The following is a 27,639-nucleotide window of genomic DNA, read 5'->3' on the forward strand; positions in this document are numbered from 1 at the left end:
TCAACTTAATCAGAGAACCAACTGGCTCTTTCCTCACATTGTATGTGATGCACCAATAACTGGAGCCCTACATTCTATACTGATGCAAATAAATCAGGAAAGGAAGGTACAAATAAGAAATTTTAAGTAAAGTGGAACAAAGCTCTTAGGATTCTGTCCAAAAGTCAGAATTATATGCTATTCTCACGGTACTAAGGGATTTTAAAGAAACTCTCAACAGAGTTACCATTTACAATATGCAGAAAGAGTTGTTTTGCATATTAAAATCACAGAATTTGTACCAGGTGATACACAATTGATTTTATTATTTATTCAGTTACAAAATACAATCAGGAATAGGTTTCATCTTGTATATATGTAAGACACATCTGATCCCATATGAGTCTGCCAGGTCCTCTAGTACAAGGTAATGCAGAAATCAATCATTGATTGTAACTGTGCTGAAGTCCTCAGAATTTCATAAAATAACATGTCAATAGCAAAAGTTTTTAATAAAAAAAAGACTTCGATCATGTGACAAGCCAAGGAAATTATAAGAAAATGTACTACTTGTTCTTTATACAACCAAACAGCACTACCGGTAGGAAGTAATCCAAAGGGTACTCAAAGGAATGAAATCTGGCAGATGGATGTGTTCCATTTTGTAGAACTTAGAAAACTAAAATATATACACCACACCACTGATACCTATGCAGGTTTTCAATGGGAAACTGCTTTGAGTTCAGAAAAGGCTGTTCAGTATTCACACATTTGCTAGAAGTTATGGCCATCATGAGTATACCTGCACAAATAAAGACAGACAGTGCTCCAGCATATGTCTCTAAGAAAATGAAATTTTTATAATACAAAGCATATTACAGGTATACCACACAATCCTACTGGGCAGACAGTTATAGAAAGATCAAATCAAACTCTAAAGGATATGTTAAATAAACCCAAAGAAATAGATTGCACAATGCCTTATTAACTTTGAATTTTCTGAAAGCTAATGAGAAAGAAACAACACCTACAGAGAGACATTGATAGTTGAAAAAAACCTATGGAATTAAATCAGCCTATATACTTTAAAGATGTACTGATCTTAGAATGGAAACCAGGACATGTGTTATGTCAGGGAAGGGGTTTTGCTTTTGTATCCACAGAAGAAGAAAAGCTATGGATACTATCAAAATTGATAAAGATTTGATTTGAAAAGGAGATATCTCTTAATTAGGAGAGATGATCACTCACCAAACAGCATGACTATTTAATCTAAACTAACCTATAAAATTAACATGCTTTTCATTTGACCAGATATAACTTGCCAAAAGAGAACCTCCCCAAAATTAGGGCTGAGGAAGAGTTTTGTTTCTGTCTTTTCAGGAGAATAAAGGTATCCAGCTAAGAAATCTGAAGACCGCGGGACAAATGAGACATCTGAAAAAAGGGCAAATCATCCTGTGAAGAAGGACGCTTAAAAGAAATCCCACACTAGCTCAGAATTGAGTATAAGAGAGGGTTATTTATTAGGGGTAAACTCACAGATCACAATCCTCTGCGGGAATGGGGAAAAGCAACTGAATCCCGCAGCTGGAAAAGAGACCAGATGCATGCTTTATATTGGCATATATAGTATAAGAGGCCACGCCCAAGTGGGCAGGTAACTTAAAGGATACTGGTGGTAGGAATTCCTACAGCGATCCAGAAAAAAAAAGTCTCAAGAAAAAGAGTAAATTGTCCTATTGTCCTTATATCACATTTTCAACAGGATGAAATTTCATAAATCTTCCAAAATGTTTCTTTCTTCTCTACAGGAAAATATTGCAAATGGTCTTTTTGTAGTTCCAGTCTAATTTTTTTTTTTTTTTTTTTTTTTTTTTTTTTTTTTTTTTTTTTTTTTTGGTTTTTCAAGACAGGGTTTCTCTGTAGCTTTGGAGCCTGTCCTGGAACTAGCTCTTGTAGACCAGGCTGGCCTCGAACTCCCAGAGATCCGCCTGCCTCTGCCTCCCGAGTGCTGGGATTAAAGGCGTGCGCCACCACCGCCCGACTTTAGTTCCAGTCTAATTAAAAACTAAAGCTGGCTTTGGAGTTGGAGTTTGGCTCTCTCCTTCTCTAAACACAAGCATGCTTGTTAAAGTAAAATCCAAAATCTCTATCTCATGTCAGAAGGGCCACCTGATATGGGACAGAAGAAAAACAAAAATTTAAAGACTATTTTATTGCCACTAATCTTGTAATCCTTTGGTTTTATATTGACTCTTTAACAGCTTGTCTTAAGGTATAGATTATGTAAGATTAATACATTATACATTCGAAATTTTTGTCATGATATTAATGGTCATATAGAGTACTAACTAATTCTAGGAAAAGGTTTCATCTACCTTCCTGTACATGATTTCGAGTCTGAGTATCAGTTTTCTGCAGTGAACCATGAGCACACCTAGCAGCGACCTTTGAAGTCTCCGTAAGGAGAATAGGACCCCACAATGATGATTCCTCCAGGACTATGATAACACCACTAAGCTGAAAAACACCACTTAAGGATCAGCTTTTGAACTACAAACTGCTCAGAACAATCTCAATAACAGACTGCTCTACCAGGTATTGAGACAAACCCTGCACCTTCCCATTAGGCAGAGACTGGACAACAAATGATACAGCTGCCTCTCCCAGGACTTGACGATTAACCCCTATTTTTCTTTTCAGGATACTCTAAAGATACTGCTGCCCCCAGACAGCGAGAAATAAATTTAAGAATATGACAACCACATTCCCAAGAGGTGGAGTGGGTAGTTATAGGTCATTCAATGGGTTATGGATATTTGTCATTGTTTAGAGGGATTGGTTACAAGTTGTTATAGGTTACGATCAGGAAGAAAGTTGAACAAAAGAGATTAGATTCAGAGTTCTTGTTTTGAAAAGGACTATAAAACATCAGGTAGCCTTCCTCAAAGAGCCCAAGAAGCCAAAATGTCCCCAGATGGGTGGACACTGTCATGCTGGCCAAATGTAAGGAGCTTGCTCCGCATGATGAGAACAGATGCACACATGTGTTCCTAAAACGTGGCATTGGTACATCACGCACACTCCGGGGTTGGCTCCACGACGGAGACCTAGGAAGGGTATAGAGCAATGCTGTCAGGCCGGGCCATTTCAGCAGGAACTCTAGGACTGGCCCACAAGGTCCTCCAGGCCCTGAATGAGCTGAAAATGGTGGAAAGGGACCATGATGTGGTGACAAACTAACAGCCCAGGTAAAAAACTGGACAGAGTTGTCAGACAAGTGACAGTTGCCAACAAGAAATACTAGAACAAGCCACCATGGTAGCATACCCCTTTAATCCCAATATTTTGGGGGCAGAGGGAGGCCAACATCAAGTTCAAGACCAGCCTGACCTAGAGAGACAATTAGCTGAAGGACAGCCAGAGCTGCACAGAGACACCCTGTCTTGTGGGGGCGGGGGGGACACTAGAACAAAGGATGCTGGGTCCATAAATTCCCTCATTTAAAACAAATACGTGTAACGAAGTCTGACGTTGGCTTCTGAGGGGAGTTAGGGAGTAAGTTAACATTAAAGCTTTTTCTGCACTGACTGCCCAGCTTGCAGAAACTAAAAAGTCCCAGGTAACTACATTCAGATCTCCAAACAGGAAAGGGTGAGTGATTTCTCCAGTCCCAAGAAGGACTGGTGATGTCATCTATGGATTTTAGGCAACCGGATCCAGGGAGAACCCTGGTCCCCACAGAGCACCTGACTGTAACTGCTCAACACTGAGCATGTTCAGAAGTTTGTAAGCCTTACATATGAACAACTCCAGCTTCACAAAACCCTGGGTTTCTTTGTGCCTTTTCGGTCACTCTCCCCAAAGACAAGGCATAGGAAGAGAGGTACCAAAAGGTGACAATTGGCACTATGCTCTGCAAAAATGCTCACTGTGTCCCCTGCTCAGCACAGTCCAAGTCAGGTATGTGTAGACTCATAATGATAAATCAAAACAAAAACCCTAAGATTGATGTCGGGTTCACATATGTACTTCCTGGCACACAAATACAGGTAAACACTGCCTGCTATTTTGGATAAAGCTGGCCTTCTCTAGCCTGCAGCAGACTCTTCCTGGTCTGCTTCTCTCGTTTACGATTTCTGCCTGCCCCTGTATCCTTGGTATTTATGTTCCTTGAGTAAGAAGGCTCCCTCTGCTCTAATATTGCAATAGTAACAATAGCTATCACTTAGCGAATACAGGGCCCAAGCCCAGTGGTATACAACTTACATATGTTAACTTGTTTCAGACTTGGGAAAAACCTGCAAGGTGAGATTATTAACTTTACTCTTTAGATGAAAACTGAGATACAGATCCCAGATAAGTTTGTCCAATGTCAACACCGGCTAGAGGGCAGCAGAGCTAAGACTTGAACTTGGAGATGCCCAGGTCTGAGACTCAGTTCTCACCATCCCATTGGCCTGATAGGACTTATTCGTCAACCTACAGTTGGAATCAAAACTGCCGTGCATTTTTAAAATCATTTACTTTTTTTTTCTTTCTTTTTTTTAGTTTTTCGAGGCAGGGTTTCTCTGTAGCTTTGGAGCCTGTCCTGGCACTAGCTCTTGTAGACCAGGCTGGCCTTGAGATCCACCTGCCTCTGCCTCCCGAGTGCTGGGATTAAAGGCGTGCGCCACCACCGCCCGGCTATTTTGTTGTTTTTGAGACAGGATTTCTCTGTGTAGTCCTAGCTGTCCTGGGGTCACTTGGTAGCCTTGAACTCAGAGATCTGCCTGCCTCCTCTGCCTCCCAAGCGCAATACTCAACCCCTGAGCTATCTCTGCAGCCCAGCAGTGAGTAGATGTTTATAAAGACATGGTGGAGATGCAGAGATGCATGCGCCCAGATGGCAGAAAATGATGGGGCAAGAAAGTGATGAAGAACATGTGGGTCCCAGTCTCTAAGCACTGAGGCTTCATGGCTGGAGTCAAGAGAGGTCTAGGGGTGTGGCTCAGTGGTATAGTTTACATGAGGTCTTGGATTTGGATCCTCAGCACTACCAAAAAAAAAAAAAATTAAGAAAAAAAGCAGGTAGGGAAAACAATATCTTTATCTCTAGCCCAGCCTGGTAATGTGGGTCTCTAATTGAGTTCCATTCTTCTGCAGAGCCGGGCGGTGGTGGCGCACGCCTTTAATCCCAGCACTCGGGAGGCAGAGGCAGGTGAATCTCTGTGAGTTGGAGACCAGCTTGGTCTACAGAGCTAGTTCCAGGACAGGCTCCAAACCACAGAGAAACCCTGTCTCGAATAACCAAAAAAAAAAAAAAAAAAAAAAAAAAGAAAAACCATTCTTCTGCAGGTAGGATCAGCCTTCTCACAGGCTTGGGACAGAAACAACATTTAAGACCCTAAGGAGCTGACAATTTCCTCAGGGTGGGAAGGAAAAGGAGAAGACTTGTTCAGAGGCACCCTGTCTCGCGGCCCATCAGGTGGGTGACTCCTAGGCCCAAACTGAGCCTTGTCGGGAATCCTGCATCACAGACCCAGAGTGCTCAGGATTGGCGGCACAAACGGGGAAGCCCGCACAGGAGCTCCAGTTGCAAACCAGGCGGGCTTGCCCTCTTTCCACCTGCGTTAGGGCACACCACGTGTGGGGGGTGTGGGGGGCGGTGGAAAGGAGGGAGTCCAAGACGGGTCGGATTCCCAGCCAGCTCCCACCTCACAGGAGGCGGCCCATTATCCGGCATCGTTAAAGAGCAATTAGATGGAAATTAAGCCGAGAACAAGTATTGATTATCTCATTAAGGCCGGGGGAGCCCGCTCTGTCGAAGTGAATTTACCGCTGCTCACCCCATTATCTGCAAGGTGAAAGCCTGCGGTCATCAACATCCAGCGAAGTATCGATCTTGCCCCAAATCATTCCTGACCCTCCTTCACAGAGTAAATGGGTTCTAGAGAGATGACGTCGGGTGTAGTGAAATAGAGAGGAGGGCGCCCTGCACCGCGCACCCATGCACTCCTCAGAGGTTCTCTTTAGTTCACAGAACCTCAGGATTAGAGCAGGTGTCCTAGGTTTTACATCCAAGGAAGAGAAACCGGAGAAGAGACTTACTTTCATTTTATTTTTATTTATTTATTTATTTTATTTTATTTATTTATTTATTTATTTTGGTTTTTCGAGACAGGGTTTCTCTGTGGCTTTGGAGTCTGTCCTGGAACTAGCTCTGTAGACCAGGCTGGTCTCGAACTCACAGAGATCCGCCTGCCTCTGCCTCCCGAGTGCTGGGATTAAAGGCATGCGCCACCATTGCCCGGCTTTATTTTATTTTTTTAAAGACTAGATCTTCCATTGTTTCCCTGACTAACCTCCAACTTCTTGCCTCAAGCCATCCTCCTGCCTCATCTAGGGATGTAGGCACTGGCTACAGGATTCCACCAGAGCTGAGACTTAATGTAAAAAAAATGTCACTTAATAAAAGGTATTTCTGGGCCCCAAATCCTAACCTGGGAGGCAGGAGAAAAAAGGGCTTAGTTCTTGGTGACCATCATGGTCAAAGGATACCTTAGAGCCACCTGCAGACTCCCCAAGACTTCGACACTTCCGAAATCAGAAAGAAAATCAGTGTTGAGGGCAAAGGTATTTTCAAACTGGCTGTGAGCCTGAGGCAGGCAGGTAGCTGTGCTTCTCTGGGCCACTTCAAAGACAGGGCTGAAAGAGCCCCAGGCTATCGGGCCTTGGACACTTTATAGTCTGTCCAAGTGCCTGGGACTCACGCTTGCAGGCACTGAAGGATGCAGCAAGGAGATCCTCACCCCAACTTCCCAAGAGCTTCTGGCCTCGCAGGAGAGAAGATACAGCACTAATAATCACAGAAATAGTTAAAAGGGGGATGGAGAGATGCTCCGCGGTTAAGAGCACTGGCTGCTCTCCCAAAGGACCCAAGTTCGGTCCTCAGCACCCAAGACAGCCCCCAACCACTTGTAACTCCAGTTCCAGGACTCCCACTCCCTCTTCTGACTTCGAGACACCCCTACACAAAGAGACACCCCTACACAAAGAGACATCCATATACATAAGTTAAAAAGTAAATCACTTAAAAGTGACCTTTAAAAAGATACTACATTACCATCCCAATATGAATCAGAAGAGGGCAGGTGCTGGGTGTGTGTGGGGAGGGTGTGCGCAGGAAGCAGATGTTCCCACAGAGAGCAAGCAAGCCTGTTGCCATTCAACAACCAGTTCTGAACAAGGAACATCAGAGGCCATGGTATGCAAAACCATTGTCCTTTCCACCCAAACCCCCAGTCTAGTCATAATGGCACAAATAAAGTATGTGGAAAACTGTCAGAGTGCAGTGGGTGAGGGTAAGAGTTTGGGGGTGGTTAGCAAAGCATGATCAGTTCATTATTTAAGGTTTGAGTCTGGGAAAACTGAGGAAGTCTTTCTGGAGAGAGTCTCTCCCCCCCACCCCATACTCCAAGACCACGCCTTTCTTTGCTGCTGGCCCAGCTCTGGGACGCAGTAGGAAACACTGACTTTGGACTCACCTGAGAGTCTAGGACTTGCCAAGGGCTGGGGAGGAGGAGGGGAGTGCGGCCAGGTGGTGAGCCCGGCCCGCGCCGGCTTGGCCTGCTCAGAGTGAGCAGCGGCGCCCCCAGATTCTGGGCTCGTCTCCCTGCCCCGGGGCCGGGCAACTATTAATCTTGGTTGACGGTTTCTCACGTCCTAATTGGGAGGTGGGGGAAGAGGCCCAGTCCGCCCTAAAGGTAGAAGCGGCTAATGGGCCTCTTCATCACCGCCAGGAACGGGTCCCTGGCGGAGCGCGAGGGGGCTGCAGCAGGTGAGACTGGGCTGGCGGCCCTTTAATGAAGCTGCCCGGGTTGGGATGCTCAGAGGGGAGATCCGGGGGAGGGGAGTGTTCCAGGTGAGAGGAGGGTAAACCACCCCAAATCTGACAGCCCAGCTCAGGAGTTCAGCTCGGACCCTTTTAACCCGCAGAGGCCTTTCTGGGAGCGCAGTGCCGGGGTGAGAAGGGAGGGACCGTGACTTTGGCAGGATTTGGGGGAGGACCTGAGAGCTAGGTCGCCCTGCAATAAACGAGGACACAGCATTAAGTGGGCGCTCCCAAAGTCAATAGAACCTGCAGATCCCTAGCTCCCTGGCTCATACATTAAAGATACAAAGGCGCCGGACTGTGCTATGACAATCATAGAGGTAAAATTTAAGCACGCGCCATGACAGCAGAGGGAAGCATAGAAGAAAAATGACTCACAAAGCCTGAGACTCAAAGAAGCAAGTGTCCCGGTCATTTCATAGCTGACCCACATCCCCATCTGTGATTCACTTGCCTTTCTGAGGCATCTCTCATATCTCTCTCTCTCTTTCTTTCTTTCTCTCTCTCTCTCTCTCTCTCTCTCTCTCTCTCTCTCACACACACACACACACACACACACACACACGGGGCGGGGGAGACCTCAAAAGCCTTTTCGTCCTTTAGCAAGTTGTATTACCATCTTCTCAAAGGAGCCCACCCCCATCCAGACTCAAACTGTCCTGCAGGGCGAGGGAGAGCCCACCCAGCCACCGCGCCTCTCCTTGGCCCTCTCTTGGGACAGCTGCATCCGGGAACCGCGACTCCTCTAAGAGTTTCGCCTTTTCAGGCCAGCTGTCAGCCTCTCTCCCGCCCCCCTCCTGCCTCTAGCCGCATCAGATATATTGTATTCTCACCTAACCCTGTTCAATTGCAGCATAATAAAACACATAATAAAAACCTAATTCATTTTTCTCCCGCGTCCCCCATCTCCAGGCATCTTCTTTCTCGGGATTAAAAATTTGTCTTCATGTTTGTGGCACTGCAACCCTGGCGCCTCCGCATCTTTAATGTATGAGGCAGGGAGCTGGGGACCCGCGGGTCCTGCAGTGTTCACGCCCTGACGGCGCCTGCTAGTCACCTGAGGATGCTGGTGGAGGAGGGAGGGAGGGCGGTGGACCTGTGTGAGGCCCCACTGCCTCCCTTCCTCTCGGATGTCTAGTGGTTGGAAGATTACTTATCTGCTGGGTCCATCAGACTGGTTGTAGCCTCCAGGGGGCGCATAGTAAAGCATGTTTCTGAGGATACAGTTTGCCAAGAATACCAGTTCCTACATAATGTAGGGCCAGGCGAAGCGCACCCCCATCCCCATTTTCAGTTCTGATTCTGATGGCTGGAGCTGGCCTGGGCAGTGAAGCTCTGATTTCCAGGATCCATCTCCACCCAAAGTCACCATGTTCAGCCCCTAGAGGCCCCTGGATACCTTCAGCTCACATTGTAGACCAGTGAAGCAAGGTTACAGTATCCCAGATGCAGGTAAGAATCCAGTGAGTGATCCTGGTGGTGGTAGCACATGCCTTTAATCCCAGCACTTGGAAGGCAGAGGCAAGCGGATTTTAGTGAGTTCGAGGCTAGCCTGGTCCACAAAGCAAGTTCCAGGATAGCCAGTACTGTTACACAGAGAAACCTGTCTTGAAAAACCAAAGAAGAGGAAGAAGACGGAGGAGGAGGAGAGGAATCTAGTGAGTGTCTGAGGTGCAGCCCAATGAAGAGTGCTTTCCTAGCATGCAGAACAACTCCGCTACTACCACACAAAGGAAAGAAGAAATCCAGTAAGGGAACATTTTGTACAAAGACAATACTGGGTGATTTCACAGATTGGAGCCTGGAAATCCATTCCCGAATGTTTCTTCTTACATTTATTAAGGAAAGGTCCCTAAAATAACAGCTGCAGAACACTCTCTTTTTCAGCGTTATTTCTTTTTCACAGCATCCTTGACCAGAAGAAATATTTAGTGGGAGCTGGATGCAGTGGCTCACACCTGTAGATTATGCAGTGGTTCACACCTGTAGATTATGCAGTGGTTCACACCTGTAGATTATGCAGTGGTTCACACCTGTAGATTATGCATGGTTCACACCTGTAGATTATGCAGTGACTCACACTTGTAGATATGCAGTGACTCACACCTGTAGGTTATGCAGTAGCTCACACCTGTAGATTATGCAGTGGCCCACACCTGTAGATTATACAGTGACTCACACTTATAGATATGCAGTGACTCACACCTGTAGGTTATGCAGTAGCTCACACCTGTAGATTATGCAGTGGCCCACACCTGTAGATTATACAGTGACTCACACTTATAGATATGCAGTGACTCACACCTGTAGGTTATGCAGTGGCTCACACCTGTAGGTTATGCAGTGACTCATACCTGTAGATTCAACTACTGGGGAGGCTGAGACAGAAGGACTTCTTGTGCCCAGGAGTTGGAGACCAACCAGGGAAACATAGCAAGATTCCATTAAAAAAAAAATACAGAAATGTCTAAAAGTCCCCTTAAATATTTAGGGCTGAACAACTTAAATTCTTTTTTTTTAAAGATTTATTTATTCATTAAATATACAGTGTTCTGCAGGCCAGAAGAGGGCACCAGATCTTACTACAGATGGTTGTGAGCCACCATGTGGTTGCTGGGAATTGAACTCAGGACCTCTGGAACAGCAGGCAGTACTCTTAGCTGCTGAGCTATCTCTGTAGCCCACAACTTAAATTCTTTAAAAAAAAAACTTTTAATATTTATTTATTATGTATACAATATTCTGTCTGTGTGTATACCTGCAGGCCAGAAGAGGGCAGCAGACTCCATTACAAATGGTTGTAAGCCACCATGTGGTTGCTGGGAATTGAACTCAGGACCTTTGGAAGAGCAAGCAATGCTCTTAACCTCTGAGCCATCTCTCCAGCCCCCACAACTTAAATTCTTATGTGTGAATAACTCTGTAGCTGTTTGGAAAACTAAAGTACATAGACTGGGAACAAAAATGAGTATTTTTATCCCCAGGTGTACTCCTCATGCCTGTGTGTATGGTGGCCTGAGGGCAACCTCAAGTGTCATCCTCAGGAACACTATCCACCTCCGTTGAGACAGGGGCTCTGGTTAGTCTGAGATTCATCAGTAAAATCAGGCTGGCTGACCAATGGGTACCAGACATCCCTAACACCTGGCATTTTTACATGGGGTTCCAATTCGGGCACAACTAAGTCATTCCTCAGCCTTTTAAATGAATATTTTAAAATCCACTTTTGCAGGATGTGGTGGTACACACCTTTAGTCCCAGCACTTGGAAGGCAGAGGCAAGAGGAGCTCTGAGTTTGAGGCAGCCTGGTCTACAAAGTGAGTTCCAGGGGCAACCAGTGCTACACAAAAAAACCCTGTCCAAAAAAGAAAGGAAGGGAAGGGAAGGGGAGGGGAGGGGAGGGGAGGGGAGGGAAGGGGAAAAAGAATTATTATTTTTTAAAATCTGTATCGGTGTTTTGCCTATATGTGTAAGGGCGTCAGATCTAGAACTACAGACAGCTGTGAGCTGCTATGTGGTGCTGGCGATTGAACCCCGGCCCTCTAGAAAAACAGTCACACACTTGAGTGCTGAGCCATCTCTCCAGCCCTGAAATATATTCCTTCTTAATCCTGGCTGGGAAAACGTTTCCTCAGAGAACTAAATATTCCATCCTTCAGGAAGCTCTTTGAGTAGGAAGATAAACAACTCAAAATAGCTTCAGGAAGTCCTGAAACTTACCAGATTCACTAGGCCCCTCCCTGCCAGAGTAATCAATAAAAGCTCAGAATCCCTGAAAGGAAGCTGAGCTGCAAAGAAGACTCTGAAAACAGAACAATTGCCTGAAAGAAGCAGAAAGCATCCAAGCTTCCTAGAAGAGGTTTAGTCCAACGGAGGCACCTGGAGAGGACACTCTCCAATTTGTGGAGCGGCCTGCAGGCTGTGCAGTGTGCAGCCTTGGGAGCTGTCACCCATGTTGGGGCGGGCTTTGGTGATACAGCTGTCTTTGAGTCATTTCTGCTCCTGTAAGAAATTCCTCACCCATATTCCTGTAAGTCACCCCGATAAAACTCATGATTCACCAAGTTGGACTTTGGTGTTCTCCGTTCTCCAGTCTGTCTAGTCTGTTGTGGCTCTCCATCTGGGGTGGGTACACCATTCTCCTGTCTGTCTGGTCTGTCATGGCTCTCCATCTGGGGTGGGTACACCATTCCCTGGTCCGTCTGGTCTGTCGTGGCTCTCCATCTGGGGTGGGTACACATAATGGAATGACTGGTGCTGTGTTAATGGCTGACTTTATGTTTAAAAGTTTAAAATTTATGTCCTTAAGAGAACTATAAGCAAAGTTGGACTTTCAGATGTTAGGAGCTGCTAAGGGTTAATTCTGTAATTGCCTGGTCTTGTACAGCTGTAACAAAACTGCTGTTTCTGTTTCTGTTTCTGTAAGCACAAGCTTGGTTTCTGCTAGATGACCTTCTGCTTGCGCGAAGACAAAATGTAACTCTGTGATCTTTGTCTTTAAAAGCCCCCAACTAGAACTGGGGAGATGGTTCAGCGGTGAAGAGCTGCTCTTCCAGAGGTCCCGAGTTCAATTCCCAGCAACCACATCGTGACTCACAATCATCTATAATGAGATCTGGTGCACTCTTCTGGCCTGCAGGTATACATGCAGCAGAACACTGTGAACATGAAAAATAAATAAAATCTTTAAAAGAAAAAAAAAAGCCCCCAACTTATGTGACTGTCAACCATATTCAGGAATCCCAAGTCTGCGGTATAGAGCTGGAAGGGGACTCCCGCAGAGTAGGCCCTCTCCCAGACTCTGGTTTAGGCACAAACCACACCCAAACATCTGTTTTCCCAGAGAGATCCTTTATTAAGCAGGGAGGAAACGTTAAAGTGGCTGCTTTCTGACTCAGGCAGAAAACTGCAGCTACTGACCTTGTAGGTGTAATTTTTAAGAGAAGAGGGGAGATCTGTGTTAGAACGGGCGAGGATGTGGTGCTAAGAGAGATGGGGGTGAGGGAGAAGGGGGAAGGGATAAAGGAAAAGAGGGCAGGGGTATTTGTTGCAAGGAGACAAAGGACTGCCTCTGGATAGAGAGGAGACAGACATGGTCTATAGGAAAATGGCGTTTTATAAAGGCTAAAATGGAAAACTCATGTTAAGATAAGGTATTTAATTTTAATTTGGTGTGTTAATTGGGTGACCCAAAGGGGGCTTCTGGTAGCTGCACTTCAATGCTTTGATAGCTGGACCTTGATGCTCAGCCTCAGGAGCTGGAAATAGACCTTGGGGGCTAGCATTAGGAAAGAACTCTGTTTTTAGCAAGGCAGAGAGAATGGGGGAGAAGGGCAAGGCCTGCCAGAGCCACGTCCACCATCTCAGGCTGGCCGGAGTCACTTCAGAGAGATAAACATTAAGTGGTAGGATGGGGGAGGAGCTTTAGAGGGGATGAGAGAGGGAAGACGGGGGACAGGGAAAACTAATCAGAACTGAAGATGTATGGAAAGCGTTATGAAAACCCACTCCTTTGTAAACTAATTTAAAAATATAATTAGCCAGGCAATGGTGCTGCACGCCTTTAATCCCAGCACTCAGGGAGGCAGAGGCAGATGGATCTCTGTGAGTTCGAGGTCAGCCTGGTCTACAGAGTGAGTTCCAGGACAGCCAGAGCTACACAGAGAAACCAGGCTTCTAAAAGGGGTGAACAGAGTCTTGGGAAGAGAATCCGTAGGTGGGATAGGCATGTGCAGCAGGACAGAGCATATTTGAGAATAAGTCAGAAAGCAGTATTTCCAGGATTTCTCTTATACCACAATTTACACAACAGCAAGTTCCCATTTCAGTGAACCCTGGCTCTCTGGAAAGCAAGCCTATGAAAACAAGCCTTTGTATCACACCAAGACTCAAGAAGCCCTCCTCCGGCCACTCTGTAGGAACTGGACAACATAGTGAAAGCCTCTCCTTTCAAGCATGCTGTAAGAAGCACCTTGGAGCCCACCCCAAGAAAACATAGCTGTGGAGAGAGACAGTGTAGTTAGTTCCAGGGAACTGCCAAAGAGACAGGTAAGGCTATGTGGAGGGAAGCCATAAACAAAACATTCACCACCACCTTATCCTGCACTCGGATTCTAAAGATACGTAAAGAGAGCTGAATTTATCCCTTTACTGACTGTCTCATCTAGCATGAGCTTCATATTGTCCAGAGGACTTTTCAAACAACACTGTCCCCCAAGATTCTGACATGCTTGCTGAAGGAATGTTGCCCCATCCTGAAATCAAGATGAGGATGCGAACCATGGCTTTTCTTGAGACTGTATCATTCTTTTTACTTTCTCTCCCACCCCCCACCCCCCAGACAGGGCTTCTCTGTGTAACAGCCCTAGCTGTCCTGGAACTAGCTCTTGTAGACCAGGCTGGCCTCGAACTCAAAGAGATCTGCCTGTCTCTGCCTCCCAAGTGCTGGGATTAAAGGCGTGCACCGCCACCGCCCGGCGAGTGTATCATTCTTTTAGGCGTGCTGAGATGTGAACTAGACTGAGAACCACGGTGTTCGTGACTGCACCTAGAACCAGCAGGCAGGTAAGGTTTAAGAGTGCTTTTGGATTACACATTCATTCACTTATCCATAAAAAACAATGGATTTCGTTTGTGTGGTGACACACGCCTATAATCCCAGCATTTGGAAAGTAGAGGCGGCAGGAAGATCGGGAACTCAAGGTCAAGGTCATCCTCGGCTATTTATTGGTGGTGTGTGTGTGTGGGGGGGGGGGGGACGGGACTCTCTGGCTTCAGGCCTGACGGTCATTGCACGTTGTTGCCAGATTAACAAAAGGGATGCTGGTAGATGTCTGGATGCCTGTCTGGTACGGGAAGTATCTTGTAGGTGGAAAGGCGGCTATTCTGTTCTCTGTGAGGTCAATTTCCACTCCTCAAGGGGAAACGGTCACTGGGATGCTGGTTTCGAGGGTGAAGGGAGGCAGCCACAGAGACCAAGAATCTACAACGATCCTGGGCTGCCGAAGATCTCGCGTGATTCCTCGAAAACCTCGGGATTTCCGGGCAGGAAGTCAGAGGGCGGGCTCAGTGTGGCTTTAGGGTTTCGAAACTACAGAGGAAGGAGGGGATTTGGCGGATTGAGCGTTCCAGAATCAAGAGCAAAGGAGGAAGCAGGATGAGGGCTCTGACAGGAAAGGGGCCTGGAGCGCTAAAGCCAGCCGTTGCCAGGGAAACGGAGGTGGGAGGAGCCGAGTTTAACTAGGAGTGACGGGCGCTGGCGTTATCAGGGACGGTAGAATTTCCGGTCAGGCTGCGTACAGGAGGCGTGACTTCCCTTTGACTGATAGGTATTGAGAGCGGAGCTTGAAGCTGACTGGCCTAATTTTCTCTGCCCTTTAGGTCAGGGGTCCTGATGGAAGTGGAGTACTGTCCCCCTCCCCCCAGTCCTACCTCCACCTCCTTTGTATGCTCATCTCTCAGGAAAACTACAATCATGTGGGAGAATGTACCCAGCTAGCATTTGTCCTGAGAGAGCTTGTGACAGGCACTATTGCTAACCCCACAACATTTGAGAAACACTGAAATTAGTAGGAAAAGAAGGAAAGTACACCCTCCCTAGATGACCTGCCAATCTTGAAGGAGGTACTGTCTGCAGCGTACAGACAGTTCTGCTATAAAACATTCTTACAAATTTTATCTTGCGCAGATTGCTTCCCAATGCATAGATTCCTCCCAAATGAGTTCACCCTGCATTGATTCACCAATGAAAGTTCAAGGCCTCTCTTCAAGGCAAAGCTGAAAAGTCAAACCTTAACTGATAAAGAAGCTACAACTGGCCTGGGGCTTTGGGGCTTGGATGGAGGCCTTGGCATGATTGGCAGGATGGAATAAAATTGAAACTGGTCACTAAGGGCTCCAAATTTAATCAAGAATGAAGTTATTTCCTTATGTGCAAGTTATAAAACTCAAGTTTGGAAACTCATTAGTGGCCGACTTTTTGTTTTATTTTCAATAGAGTTCTGAAGACTGAACCTGGGCTGTGCATGTTAAGCAAGTACTCCATCACTGAGCTATACCCAGGCTTTTAATTTTTACTTCCAGACAATATCTTACAGAGTGACCACTAGCAGCTTTAGTAAAAGATTTGTGGATAGTTGTGGACAGTTGGTTTTGCTAGTCTGTAAACAAATTGGGCCCAGGAGATATTCCTGAATGTCAAGGGAACCAGGTTTAGCAGCTGTCGGGTCAAAGGAAGCACAGTGGTGGGTGTCGGCTCAGCTGGAGCCCTGCTATCAGTTTCTCTCCAGTTTTGTCTGAGACACGGCTTCTGTAGCCCTGGCTATACTGGAATTCACTCTGTAGACCAGACTGGCTTCAAACTGGGAGATATACCTGCCACTGCCTCCTAAGTCCTGACATTAAAGGTGTACACCGCCATGCCCAGCGTCTTGTTGCTGTTTTTATTTGTTATTTGAAACAGGGTCTCATGTAGTCCAGGATAGCCTCAAGCTTGCTATGTAGTCAAGGGTGACCTTAATTATCAGTCCTAGCCAGGTATGGTGATGAGTGTTTTTAAAATCCCAGCACGTGGGAGGTAGAGGCAAGCAGATCTCTGTGAGTTCAAGATCAGCCTGGTTCTATACCATCTAGAGCTACATAGTGTCTCAGAAAAGAAAAAAATCCTTATCCTCCTGCCTCAACCCCCAAATGCAAGGATTACAGGAATGCGGCCCCATGACCACTGACTTGCAAATTTCTTAATGTCTCTAAACTCATGCCTTTTTTCCCCCCTGGTTTTTCGAAGGAGGGAACTCATGTCTTTTCTAGGGAAGGTATAATATGCCCATCTTACAGGTTTCAGAGATCAAAAGGTGAATGACTGAAGGCAGTTGGCTTCACTGAGCTGGCACCACACCAGGACTCAGGGAACAGGAGCTGCTGTCAACACTCTTGCTTACCCAGGACAAGGGACCCAGGCTCACTTGCTGTGGGGTCATCTAGCCCTAAGATTTCACCCAACCACTTATTAAAAGCTGAAAGAGGGACATGGGTGGTAGGGAGCTGTTTCTTTGCAGGGAGTGGGGTATGGATTTTAAAATAGGTTTATTCATGTTTATTCCTTATATCTAACAAGCTAAGATTCCAGGAAAGAAAGCAACAGTAAATGGTTCTTCCTCACCAAATCCAGACACAAGTTTCCTCCTCATTTTCTCCAAGGTAGGAAAATGTGTCATAAAAGTAAGGAGGCTGCCAAGATGGCTCGCTGGATAAAGGTGCTTTCTACCAAGCTTGACAACCTGACCCAACTGTAGAAAGAAAGAAATGATTCCTGAAAGTCAAGTCCTCTGACACACACGCACACGCACACACACATACACACATGCACACACACATGCATACACGCACACACACACACGCACACACACGTACATGCAGACTGAAGAACTCTGGGTCATGAATGGGAAGGGATAACTTTCAGAGGCTCCTGCCAGGTCAGTTTCCATGGTGAACTGGTAAGGACAGATGTGCTGGTTCCCTGACAGCTTCACTTTGGTGAAGCAGGCAGCTGTTGGCCTCCTCCCCTCTCTGAAGATTTCCTAGAGACCAGAGGGCACCACCCGATGCCAAATTCCTCAAAGAAACTAAGACGTCAAGAGCTTGGCTTCATAAATATGTGAGCAGCCCTCTCAGTGGAGAAAGAAGTAAAGATAAGCTTCCGTCTTCGAGGGATTAGGTGCCAGCCAGCCAGAGGACCCATTTTGTAAGCTCAGAGAGCCCTCTGCTGGGAGATGAGGCTCCGCACAGGAAGAGTTTTGGGGAAGGGAAGATAAAGCTGAAGAAGGGTAGAAGAATCTCCTGAACACTTCCCTAGACACTTGGGACGTGAAACAAGTACAGATCAAAAACTAGACAGGATTGCAGTTTATTGACACCATGCTATGACAGCTGCCGACACTGGAGAAGGCGGTTAGCGAGAGCGGGGGTCCTCTCAGCGGACTTCACTGGGGCCTTTTCACCCCTCCCGTTCACCCTTTCAGCTAGAGGTCATGGATTCAGAGTGGAGATCTAATTCTACACCCTGAAGTCACTACCACCCATGCCATTCCTAAACCCATCTTCCATTCGGTCCATCAGTTGAGGCCTGGGCCTTTCCTCTTCTTCAGAATAAGGGCAGAGGGAAAACAGAGCCATGTATCAAGAAAGAGATGGGTTGCTGGCTGTGGTGGCACTTTTAATACTAGTACTTGGGAGGCAGAGGCAAGCAGATTTCTGAGTTTGAAGCCAGCCTGGTCTACAGTGTGAGTTCCAGAATTGCCAGGGCTACACAGAGAAACCCTGTCTGGACAAAAACAAACAAAGGAGGAGGAGGAGGAGGAGGAAAAAAAAGAAAGAGAGCTGGGTGGTGATGGCACACACCTTTAATCTCAGCACCCAGAAGGCAGAGGCAGGTGGATCTCTGTGAGTTCGAGGCCAGCCTGGTCTATAAGAGCTAGTTCCAGGACAGGCTCCAAAGCTATGGAGAAACCTTGTCTCGAAAAACCAGGAAAAAAAGAGGAAGAAGAAGAAAGAAAAGAAAGGAGAGAGAGAGAGAGAGAGAGAGAGAGAGAGAGAGAGAGAGAGAGAGAACTGGGACATGATGTAGTTCAGTGGTTGAGCACTTGCCTAGCATATGTGAAGCCCCGAGGTCTTCCAGAGAGACTGGCAGCTGGAGAAGAAGGAGCTGAGGTGGGGTGTGGTGAATCTCTAAGAAGGGTCAATGAAACACAGAATTTCCTGTCTTGAGATTGTACACTTGAGGCCTGCCTGTGTTTGAAGCACCATTTCCACATCAGTCCCCCTATAAGTGGGTTTGGGTGGTGGCCATTTCTGAAGGGGAATGCTTGTTCTGCCTGGGTGATTTCCTGATTAGGAAAAGAACTGGAATTGTGGGATTTCTGTCTGAGTCATGACATCAGAACAGACCAAGAATGCCTAAGACGATCCCTAAAAGCACCCGCATTGCCGTGTGGAGGGCAGTGCAGGCTACCGACATCCCTTTGTTCCTCTAGAAGAGAGGATGGGAGCCATTCAAGGATGCAGGGCACAGTAGGCATGAGCCCCATGCCTCCCTAATCCCAACACTGCCAGCCCAGATCCTAGAGTCAGCTACTCGGAAACCTGAAGGATTAGATTCTATTTGGCTTGCTGGTGGGCCTCAGTCCGTGTTCTGGGATCCAGAAGGGTAAGGGGCTATCGGAAATGTTTTGGCCAGAGAAACAGTTTAGGGAAGGAAGTATCATCTATAACCTGGCTTGCTGCTAGGTGGGCAGGAGACTAGCGAGGGAAGCCAAATATTAAGACATCCTAGAACAGCCTATCTGCTCTTGGCTTCCAGGACCAAATACATAAACACTTCCATGTGTTGCATATGTAGGTGGGCGCACACACGAGCCCAGGAGGGTTTTGTGACTTGAAACCAGAGAGGAGAGAAGGGCCTTATAGGGATGCCTCCTCCAGTCTAAGGGGTTGCTGGTCTCAGTGGCTGCTCCCCACCTCAAGCCCCCTGACCCGGAAGATAAACAAGTGATAACATTGTAAGGTGGCACCCAAGAAGCAGCCTAAGGAGGTAAGGAAAGAGGCAGAGACTGGCTCCCCTCAAAGTCCCTTGTTGTAGTAAACCACATCAATGCTGGGGTTTTGCGCTTGGATCTCAGCTCTCAGCTCCGGCTCCAGCCTGGTCACGTGTATGGAGCTGCAACAGAATAGCATGGGCTAGATGAATGTACCCTGGGCTCAGCATCTCAGGAGCCGGATTCCCCTCACTCCCAGGTGAAGAATCCTCTCCCATGGGCTGGCTCACTGCCATTCCCTCAGATCCTGTGTCACCAGTGTGCCTACCAGGACACACTAAGGGCCAAAGATGTGGAGTCCTATTCAGAGATTATGGTCCAGCCCAAGGGCATCACTCACCTTCTCTGGGGGAACAGGGCACAGCACAGGGGTGTGGCAAATACGAGGCTAGGGAAGAAGAGCACAGAAAATGTCTGTGAAGCTAAGCATTCCCTCCCTGGACCCCGCCTCGTGCAAACAGCCCAGGAGCGAAGGCATTTGGGGGGGTCTTTATCCCAACTATAAAGGTTGAAAGTGGAGCCAAAGGACCATTCGAGGATATTAAGCTCAGTCCTGATGTTAGATTCTGGGTGAGGAGAGAGCCTCAAGAGCATTGATTCAAAGCCCCAGGATTAGAAAGTGACAGAATCAGGAATAAAATAGGCTGGACCTCCTGGACTGTGCCAGAATTTAAGTGCCTGGTTTCCTTTAATGAATAAAGACGGAACCCCTCACCCAAACTATTGCTCTTCAAAGGCAAGAACCTCTAGGATTGACTCTCTCTCTCTCTCTCTCTCTCTCTCTCTCGCACGTGCACACACACACACACACACATATTATGCACTGTGGGTACCTTTATGAACTGGATTATGACAGAGCAATATATGTAAGAACCTCAAAGATAATAAGTGCCCTCCGCACCCAAAATGATAAAGGCTCTCCCATGGGCCCTCATCAAACCCGTTCACACTTACCAGAAGCCTACCAGTCCCACCTGCAGGGGAGCCCCCAACCAGGGGCGGCGCTGTGGGGAGATAGAGAGACAACAGAATGGTTTGTGCCCCATTTTCCTAGCCTCCATCTAGGTTCTCCACCACGGTTTTAGCCCATCAACCTTACCTCTGAGCCCTTGAACATTTGGATGTTTCTCCCAGCCAGTGACAGGCTGGGACCTGCATATGGCACCTCCCACCCCAGCCAGACTTTTGCCTAGCCCATTGTATGTTCTTGCCTCTTGGGATTGGTTCCCATGGCAATCTCTGACCCTTTCTCTCATCTCACCTTCTCGAGGAGCTACTTTCTTCAGGAAGCCTCCCCAGAGTCTCCACTCACTTCCTGTCATCCCCAGGGGCAGACACATGTCTCTCTCCACACCTTCTGCATCCACTTTAGCCACAGTGACCGCTGCTCTGTTCTTCAAATGTGTCAGCCCATCCCTGCCCAAGGCCTTGGCTCTAGCTGTTCTCTCTTCCTGAAACACTCTTTGCCAGACTCTCTTTATTCTTTGGATCATCCAAGGCCTATCCTTGGCTAAACTCTTCCCCAGATAGTCTCAATTATAACGCCCCACTGATTTCTTACAAAGCACATTTCATAACTATAATGATATGTTTAGTGGATTTTTGTTTCATTGTTTTGTTTTTTGAGACAAGGTCTCACTAGGTAACTCTAGCTGACCTGGAACTTGCTATGTAGACCAAGCTGGCCTCAAACTTACAGAGATCCACCTGCCTCTGCTTCCAGAGTGCTGGGATTAAAGGTGTGCACCCACCAGGTCCAGACCTATTGCGTGTTCCTTTGTTTGTTGGTTTCTGTATTAGACTGTATGCCTCATGGGGACAGGGTCTACGACCATCTTAGTTCTGTTTAACATGTCTGATGTGGTCGGTGCTTAATTCTGATATGCTAATAAATGACTCAATGAATGAGCTGGAGCCTGTATTCCTGAGCCTTGCTACCCTATCTTGTTTGTGCATTCATGACAATGTATGTGTGCCTCTTAGTGGGAGACACAGTGGTGGCATCATTAATACGTAATCAAGTATGGCAATGACAGTCATCAATGTATATGTCGGAAACATCTGGACAGGCCAGGTAAGAGGTGAGTTTCTTACCTTCAGGAAGTCTTTCTTCTCCAGAGCATTCATGATCACTGGGGGAATGGCTGAGGGAAGAGTCGGGCAATGAGAGTTAGAGAAGTGGACTCCGGGAACCTGAGGGAAGACCGCCCTCCCAGCCCCCCATTCTTCCCAGACTTGCGGACTCTGACTTGTCAAAAAAAACCCTGAGAACCTTGACCCCTCTTCTCTCCCAGCCTCCCGAGCTCCACCCGCCATCCCCGCCTCACCCATGGCAGGAATCGCCATGCCGATTCTCGATATCACCACCTGGAAGATTCCCTGTTTGGCAGCAGTCACCGAGTGGCCAAGTCTCTGACCAGCCTCATCCGTCACTGGGATGCCCACCTGCAGCTCCCTAAGAAAAGAAAGAAACTCAGGTCAGATGATAGGTTGTGGATCTCTGGAGACCCCTTATCTTCCCCCACTCAAAGGCTGGTTCTGAAGAGCTCCCAGGCTGTAGGGTAGAGCCCAAAGAGAAGCAGACAGCACCCAGGAGCCCAGAGAGAAGCAGACAGCACCCAGGGTATAGGGTAGAGCCCAGAGAGAAGCAGACAGCACCCAGGGTGTAGGATAGAGCCCAGAGAGAAGCAGATAGCACCCAGGGTGTATGGTAGAACTCAGAGAGAGTCAGATAGTACCCAGGCTGTAGGGTAGAGCCCAGAGAGAAGCCTACCCAGCCAGGGAGCAGGGGAATGTTGGTCACTCAACATGGGTTGAAGAAAATGAGTTTGGGGAAGAGCCTGGGGTATCAGGTAATTTCCAGAGTATTGGAATCCAGCATGACAGGGACAGTTATCTTGAGTCATAACTACCATGAATGACCCTGAGTAGCCCAGGTGGAATTTCTCCACACAGCATTCCAGATTAGTATAAACAAAATTATTAAGAATGTTGTTTGAGCCGATCATTTAATCCCAGCACTCAGAAGGCAAAGGCAAGAGATCTCTGTGAGTTCAAGGCTAGCCTGGTCTACATTGTGAGTTCCAGTACTGCACAGAGAAACCCTATCGCAAAAAAATAAATTAAAAAAAAAACTTATTGGGCTTTATGATCAGGATCCTGGTGCCACCACTGCCAGAAATGTGATTTTCTTGATGTTAGCATAAGACACATCAGCGTACATTTTCCTATTGTAAGTCATCCTGACTATCATATTTACACCACTTCTTCTCACTCAGGACATGAGGCTGCCAGCACCGTGCCCCATCAGCAAGTTCCCAGTGAAGAGTCCTCTGTGAACCTGTGGGTCTGCCTGCACCCTTCAGTGTTGCCACACCTCGGGGAAAGTTCTCACACAGTGGGACCTGGTGGTTCTTGAACAAGGGTCAGTATAAGCCAGAGTCCAGCAGCTCCATCAGTGATGGAGAGGACTCTCCCTGTATCTGGCTGTTCTGCAGAAGTCAAGGGCATCTGGACATCCCTGTGCCGGAAGCCAGGGCCACTCACCTCTGCCTCATCAGGGGGATGTTGATGCAGTTGGCAGCGGCCACAGCTGCAAAGGGTACAAATCGGCCAACTAGTGGTGGCAGGTGCTGGGGGAAGAAAGGCAGTGTTCAGAGCTCTGAGGACCACAGGGTGGGGAGGGGAGAAGGAAATGGGTAAAGGGTTAATGAGAGACAGTAGTGGTAATGAGACTTTACCTTGGTGAGAGATTTGAGTCCCAGAGCAGTGGCCACAGCCCCTGTGGTGGCACTCACATAGGCTGTTCCCAACTGCCTGTAGAGGAAAAGGCCAGATCACAAGGAGAGATAAGAGTCCAGCATGCATTTTCTTTAAGGGACACCAGACATTTCCAATGCAGGGGGTGTCAGAGAGTAGCCTCACTGAAATCCCCACCCCCTGCTCCAGTGGAAACTTGGGTAAAAGTCCTCTTCCTTCTTTAAAAGGAAAGTGGGTCCCCCAAAAGAGATAAAAAGGACTGAGTGCCCTCAGGTGGTAGTTGAACATGTAGCAGAAAGGAGAGCTGAGCCCCTGGCACAGGGGTCCACAAGGACCAGGAAGAGCTGGGGAGGGGGATCTCACCGCATGGTGATGGGAGCATCCCCACTGCGATTGGAGTAATTCACAATAGCGTTGAAGGACTGGTTCACCCACTGCCAGAACACCACAGTCGGAGTCTTCCTGAGGGTACAAAGATAGACTACTTATATCTGTTCCTTCACAGTAGTTTCCCATTCTTGAACCCCCAATATTGAATTATTTTTTATTTTTTTATTTTTATGTGCATTGTGTTTGACCTGCATGTGTGCATGAGGAAGTCAGACCCACTGGAACCTGAGTTACAGACAGTTGTGAGCTGCCATGTGGGTGCTGGGAATTGAACCCAGGTCCTCTGGACAACCAGCCAATGCTCTTAGCCACTGAGCCATCTCTCCAGCCCCCGAACCCCCAATACTGAAACCCTCAGAGTCCCTTAACTCCTCAAGAGGGACTTAAGTGGTGGTCCCAGAACTTGCTCTTGCCACCCTCACAGGTACACCTAACACAAATGGAGGCTGGGTTCTGAAAAATGGGAAGAATTCTTACATACCCCCCCACTCACACACGCACGCACACACGCACTCACGTGCACACACACACACACACACACACACACACTGTTCTTTACCCAAAAAGGAGCAGAAAGGAGACTTCTAGGCACCCAGCCGTGTTCTGGGCCACCACCTGCAGGAAGGGGACGTGGATAAGTTTTACCTGTAGAAGGTGAGCATGCAGCCAGTAATGGTCATGTTCATGGGCACCTGGGCTGACATGCGGCCAATCAAGACCACCTTCTCCCCTGTGTCTGGATGGAAGGCAGAGTCGTACACATACTTGGCTCTCCACAGCTGGTCCTCAGTGAGCCCTGGGGTTGCCACACCAGCCCTGCAGAAATTGGCAAGGAACCAGCAGGTTGTTTGTTGTAGGGATCAAACCTGCCCTTCCTGTCTCTGCTGCTTGCCTCGGGGAACTCCAGGCGATGGACCAGGAACTTTGGCACTCAACCCCAGAGTAAACAAGCTCCCTGTCTAGGGGGGAAGTCAAAGCCTCACATGTGCATTTTGCTCTTTCTACATCTTTTGTGGTCCCGCATTTTCTCCAGGGTCACAGTGATGATGGTGGTTTTTATTTATTTATTTTTCTTATTTTTATTTTTTGTTTTTTTGAGACAGGGTTTCTTTGTGGTTTTGGAGCCTGTCCTGGGAACTAGCTCTTGTAGACCTGGCTGGTCTCGAACTCACAGAGATCCACCTACCTCTGCCTCCCAAATGCTGGGATTAAAGGCGTGCGCCATCACCACCTGGCCGATGGTGGTTTTTAAAGGGTCTGAAAGGACTGGGGGGGCATTCCAAGAGTTAAACCTTCTGAAGAGAAGAGGATTACTGCCTGTCTATCTGCTTGGGACTCTCCTTTGGGCCCTTGTCCTTGCAAAGTTGACAGCACTGGGAATGGTCATTGAAGAGGATCTGTGAACTGCAGAGCTACTGCCTACCCATAAATCCAATGCCGTCTCCTCAACCCAAATGTCCCAAAGTCCTTTGAGCTAAAGTGCTGTGTCACCGCCATCTGGTTTGAGGCAGGCTTACCTGTAATTCTGCACTATGTTGCGGGAAGCTTCCAGCTGATCCCCGGACAACAGCAGATTTCGAGGGTCAGTAACCGTGAAGAAGTGCCGGGCTCTGCCTAGAAATGTGCTTTGGTCCCATCGAGGTTCCTGGATGTTGATATCTAAGGGCAAGTCCCCCATCTTCTGCAGGGCAGCAAGAACAAAGATCAAGTCAAGGACTTCACTTGGGGAAAACTTTGGTGGCTCTGCCCTGGTTCCAAAACTGTGACCGATCCTTGCAAGGGCTCAAGGTGACTCCAGATAGGAAAAGCAAGGGGAGAGGAGGAGTTGCTTCCTAGGTAGTGTTTTAGCCAGGGACCTATAGCTACTGAGGAGGGGGAGGAAAGACCGGAACCAAGAACACATATAGCTTTCCTCATGCTCTGGCCTGGTGCAGATCTTACACGGTGAGGATTTACACGTGTGTGGTTGTTTCAAGAGCAGCAACTAATCCGGGCAGCTATCTTGAGCTCCTGCTCTAGGAGCGTAGAACACGGATAACACACCCAAGCCCATTTCAGCTTCAGGTCCCGGCTGCCCTAAAACCTAGATAAACACTTTCAAGGCTGTTTGGGAAGTTGACAAAAGCCATCCCACACTCAAGACCCTGATTGGAGGAGAACAGGATGGCTAGCCACCTGAGGGCTGATCAGTACCAGATCTCACACGGAGCAATGGCAGCCGTTTGTGAGTAGGAGGGCATGCACACATCCCCTTCGAACCCATTTGCTTCGGCTCCTGCACAACAACCCGGCCTCTCCCTCGTCCTAACCCATGCAACTCTCTCTGAGTCACCTACCTCAGGAAAGAGCAAGATTAAGTGAATGCCCCTCCACACAGCACAAAAAAAAGAATGCCAGGAGCAGCCATCTGCCTGTGCTAGGCAAAAATCCTGCAGAATGACTAATCCCCTCCAACTCCACTTCCTCCCTCACAGTAGACAACGCCCCTACCCGACTCTCACATACCCACACACAAAGACATGCACGCCCTCCCCGGCACACAAACAGGTTAGACCCACACTGTATACACTAGCCAATCAGCCAGAATACCGTTACAGAGAGAGAGAGAGAGAGAGAGATATTACTGAGAGAGATAGATATTACTGAGTAATATCAGATGCATTGAAAATAGACACAGAGCCTCACACAGCCACCTCCTCCTTGTGCCCTCCAGATCCTATGGAATCCCCCACAAGACAGAGAGCGCCTTTCAAGGCAAGCCTCCTCCTCTGACCCCCAGGCCCTCAACCCTACGCTCTGAAGATTCCCAAGGCTGCAAAGCACTCACGCTTTCCGGGGTTTTCAGCCTCTAGCAGCTCTCAGACCCGCCTTCCTCACAGCCCTCTGCTTTTCTCCCATCCATCACCGGGACGTCACGCGTGACGCTGAGCAACAGGGATGGGCGGGGGCTTCCTAGGCTCGTTCGCCCAACCCGTCCCCGGCTTGGCAGAATTCCGGGACAGTGGATGTCACATAAAGCGACTACCCCAGACCAGGCCGTTGAGATCAGACCCGACCCAGTCTTTGGAAGCAGTTCTGGCCGCCTTCCCGACAAGAGAGAGGAGGGGAGGAGCCGCCCCACTAGCCTCCTTCGCTTGCAGTCCCTTGGCTTGCCTCCGGAGGCACCCGACCCGGCAGCACCCAGTCTAGGTGCACTGGGCGCGGGTGAACGGCGTGGAGGGCGGGCCTCTGATGGTGCGCCGCCTGGAGGGACTCGGGTTACTGCTTGTTTACTTGGTGGCTGCCTTGGCAATGGGCCTCTGCCTGCTTGGCCCCCTGGTCGGCTACCCCAGGACTTCTCAGAATCTGGCCGAATTTCGCCATTCGCATCCCTTCCCAGCCACATTCCTGTGGTGCCTGTGTTCCTTCTGTGTCCCCCGGCCCTCTTTTGCCACCCAAACCCCAGCTCCATCGTGCCAGCAGTTGCTTTGCGCCCCCAACACTTATCCATGCACAGACTGAAGCTCCAGCCCCCGGGATGTGCACGGTCAATTTTCCGTGATCTCTGCCTGCATCCAAGCTGGCACATCAGAAAGACTCCTCTCCTCCTAGAGTGCTGAGATCAGCTGCTCTGTCTTGCGGACTTTCCAGAACAGAGTGCCCAGAGAAACACGTTTTCGACTCAGGATGTGAAGAATGCATTACACACACACACACACACACACACACACACACACACCCCTCACCCATTAGCACCCAGAGCACGGCCGCAGCACATCCAGGCTCCAGCTTTCGTTCCTGCTTTCTCTCAGATTCACGTTCGGCTCTTTTACTTGTGACATTCTCCCATAGAGACCAGAAGCAGGAGTGACTACGAAAGAGGTGGCAATTTCCCGAGCCCAGGAAGGTAGGGTAGCCTGGAGAAGATGTGATTCTAGTCGCTAGTGCGGGGCTCCACAGCTGCCCGAGGTTCCAGCGACCGGTAGGGTTCAGAATTGGAGCAGACAGAGCCCAGAGGTAACAGGCAGGTGACGAGCTATGATCCCGACCGGCTCCCAAAGGTGC

At 48.2% G+C, this 27,639-nt stretch overlaps 2 protein-coding genes across 5 annotated transcripts in view; both read right to left on the bottom strand.

Annotated features, from left to right (window-relative positions):
- Nucleotides 1-27,639, bottom strand: part of Twnk (twinkle mtDNA helicase) — a 179,308-nt gene that overhangs the window by 115,576 nt on the left and 36,093 nt on the right. The gene's annotated exons all lie outside the window — the stretch shown is intronic.
- Nucleotides 17,741-27,620, bottom strand: Sfxn3 (sideroflexin 3). 4 transcript variants are annotated; one of them, XM_057777120.1, is made up of 11 exons: nt 27,321-27,620; nt 25,113-25,273; nt 24,241-24,411; nt 23,569-23,667; nt 23,187-23,262; nt 22,993-23,078; nt 21,774-21,901; nt 21,541-21,590; nt 20,401-20,450; nt 19,787-19,834; nt 17,741-19,568 (listed from the first exon to the last, which is right to left on the bottom strand). In XM_057777120.1, exons 2-11 carry the CDS (start codon nt 25,271-25,273, stop codon nt 19,472-19,474), a joined length of 966 nt encoding a protein of 321 aa, XP_057633103.1. In that variant the 5' UTR covers nt 27,321-27,620; the 3' UTR covers nt 17,741-19,471. The 4 variants fall into 4 exon arrangements, with proteins under 4 accessions (XP_057633103.1, XP_057633101.1, XP_057633100.1 ...); XM_057777118.1 differs by having other exon boundaries at nt 25,113-25,276; XM_057777117.1 differs by lacking the exon at nt 27,321-27,620 and adding an exon at nt 26,423-27,232 and having other exon boundaries at nt 25,113-25,276.

Source organism: Chionomys nivalis, chromosome 8 (genome assembly GCF_950005125.1).
Source record: "Chionomys nivalis chromosome 8, mChiNiv1.1, whole genome shotgun sequence".
NCBI lineage: Eukaryota > Metazoa > Chordata > Mammalia > Rodentia > Cricetidae > Chionomys > Chionomys nivalis.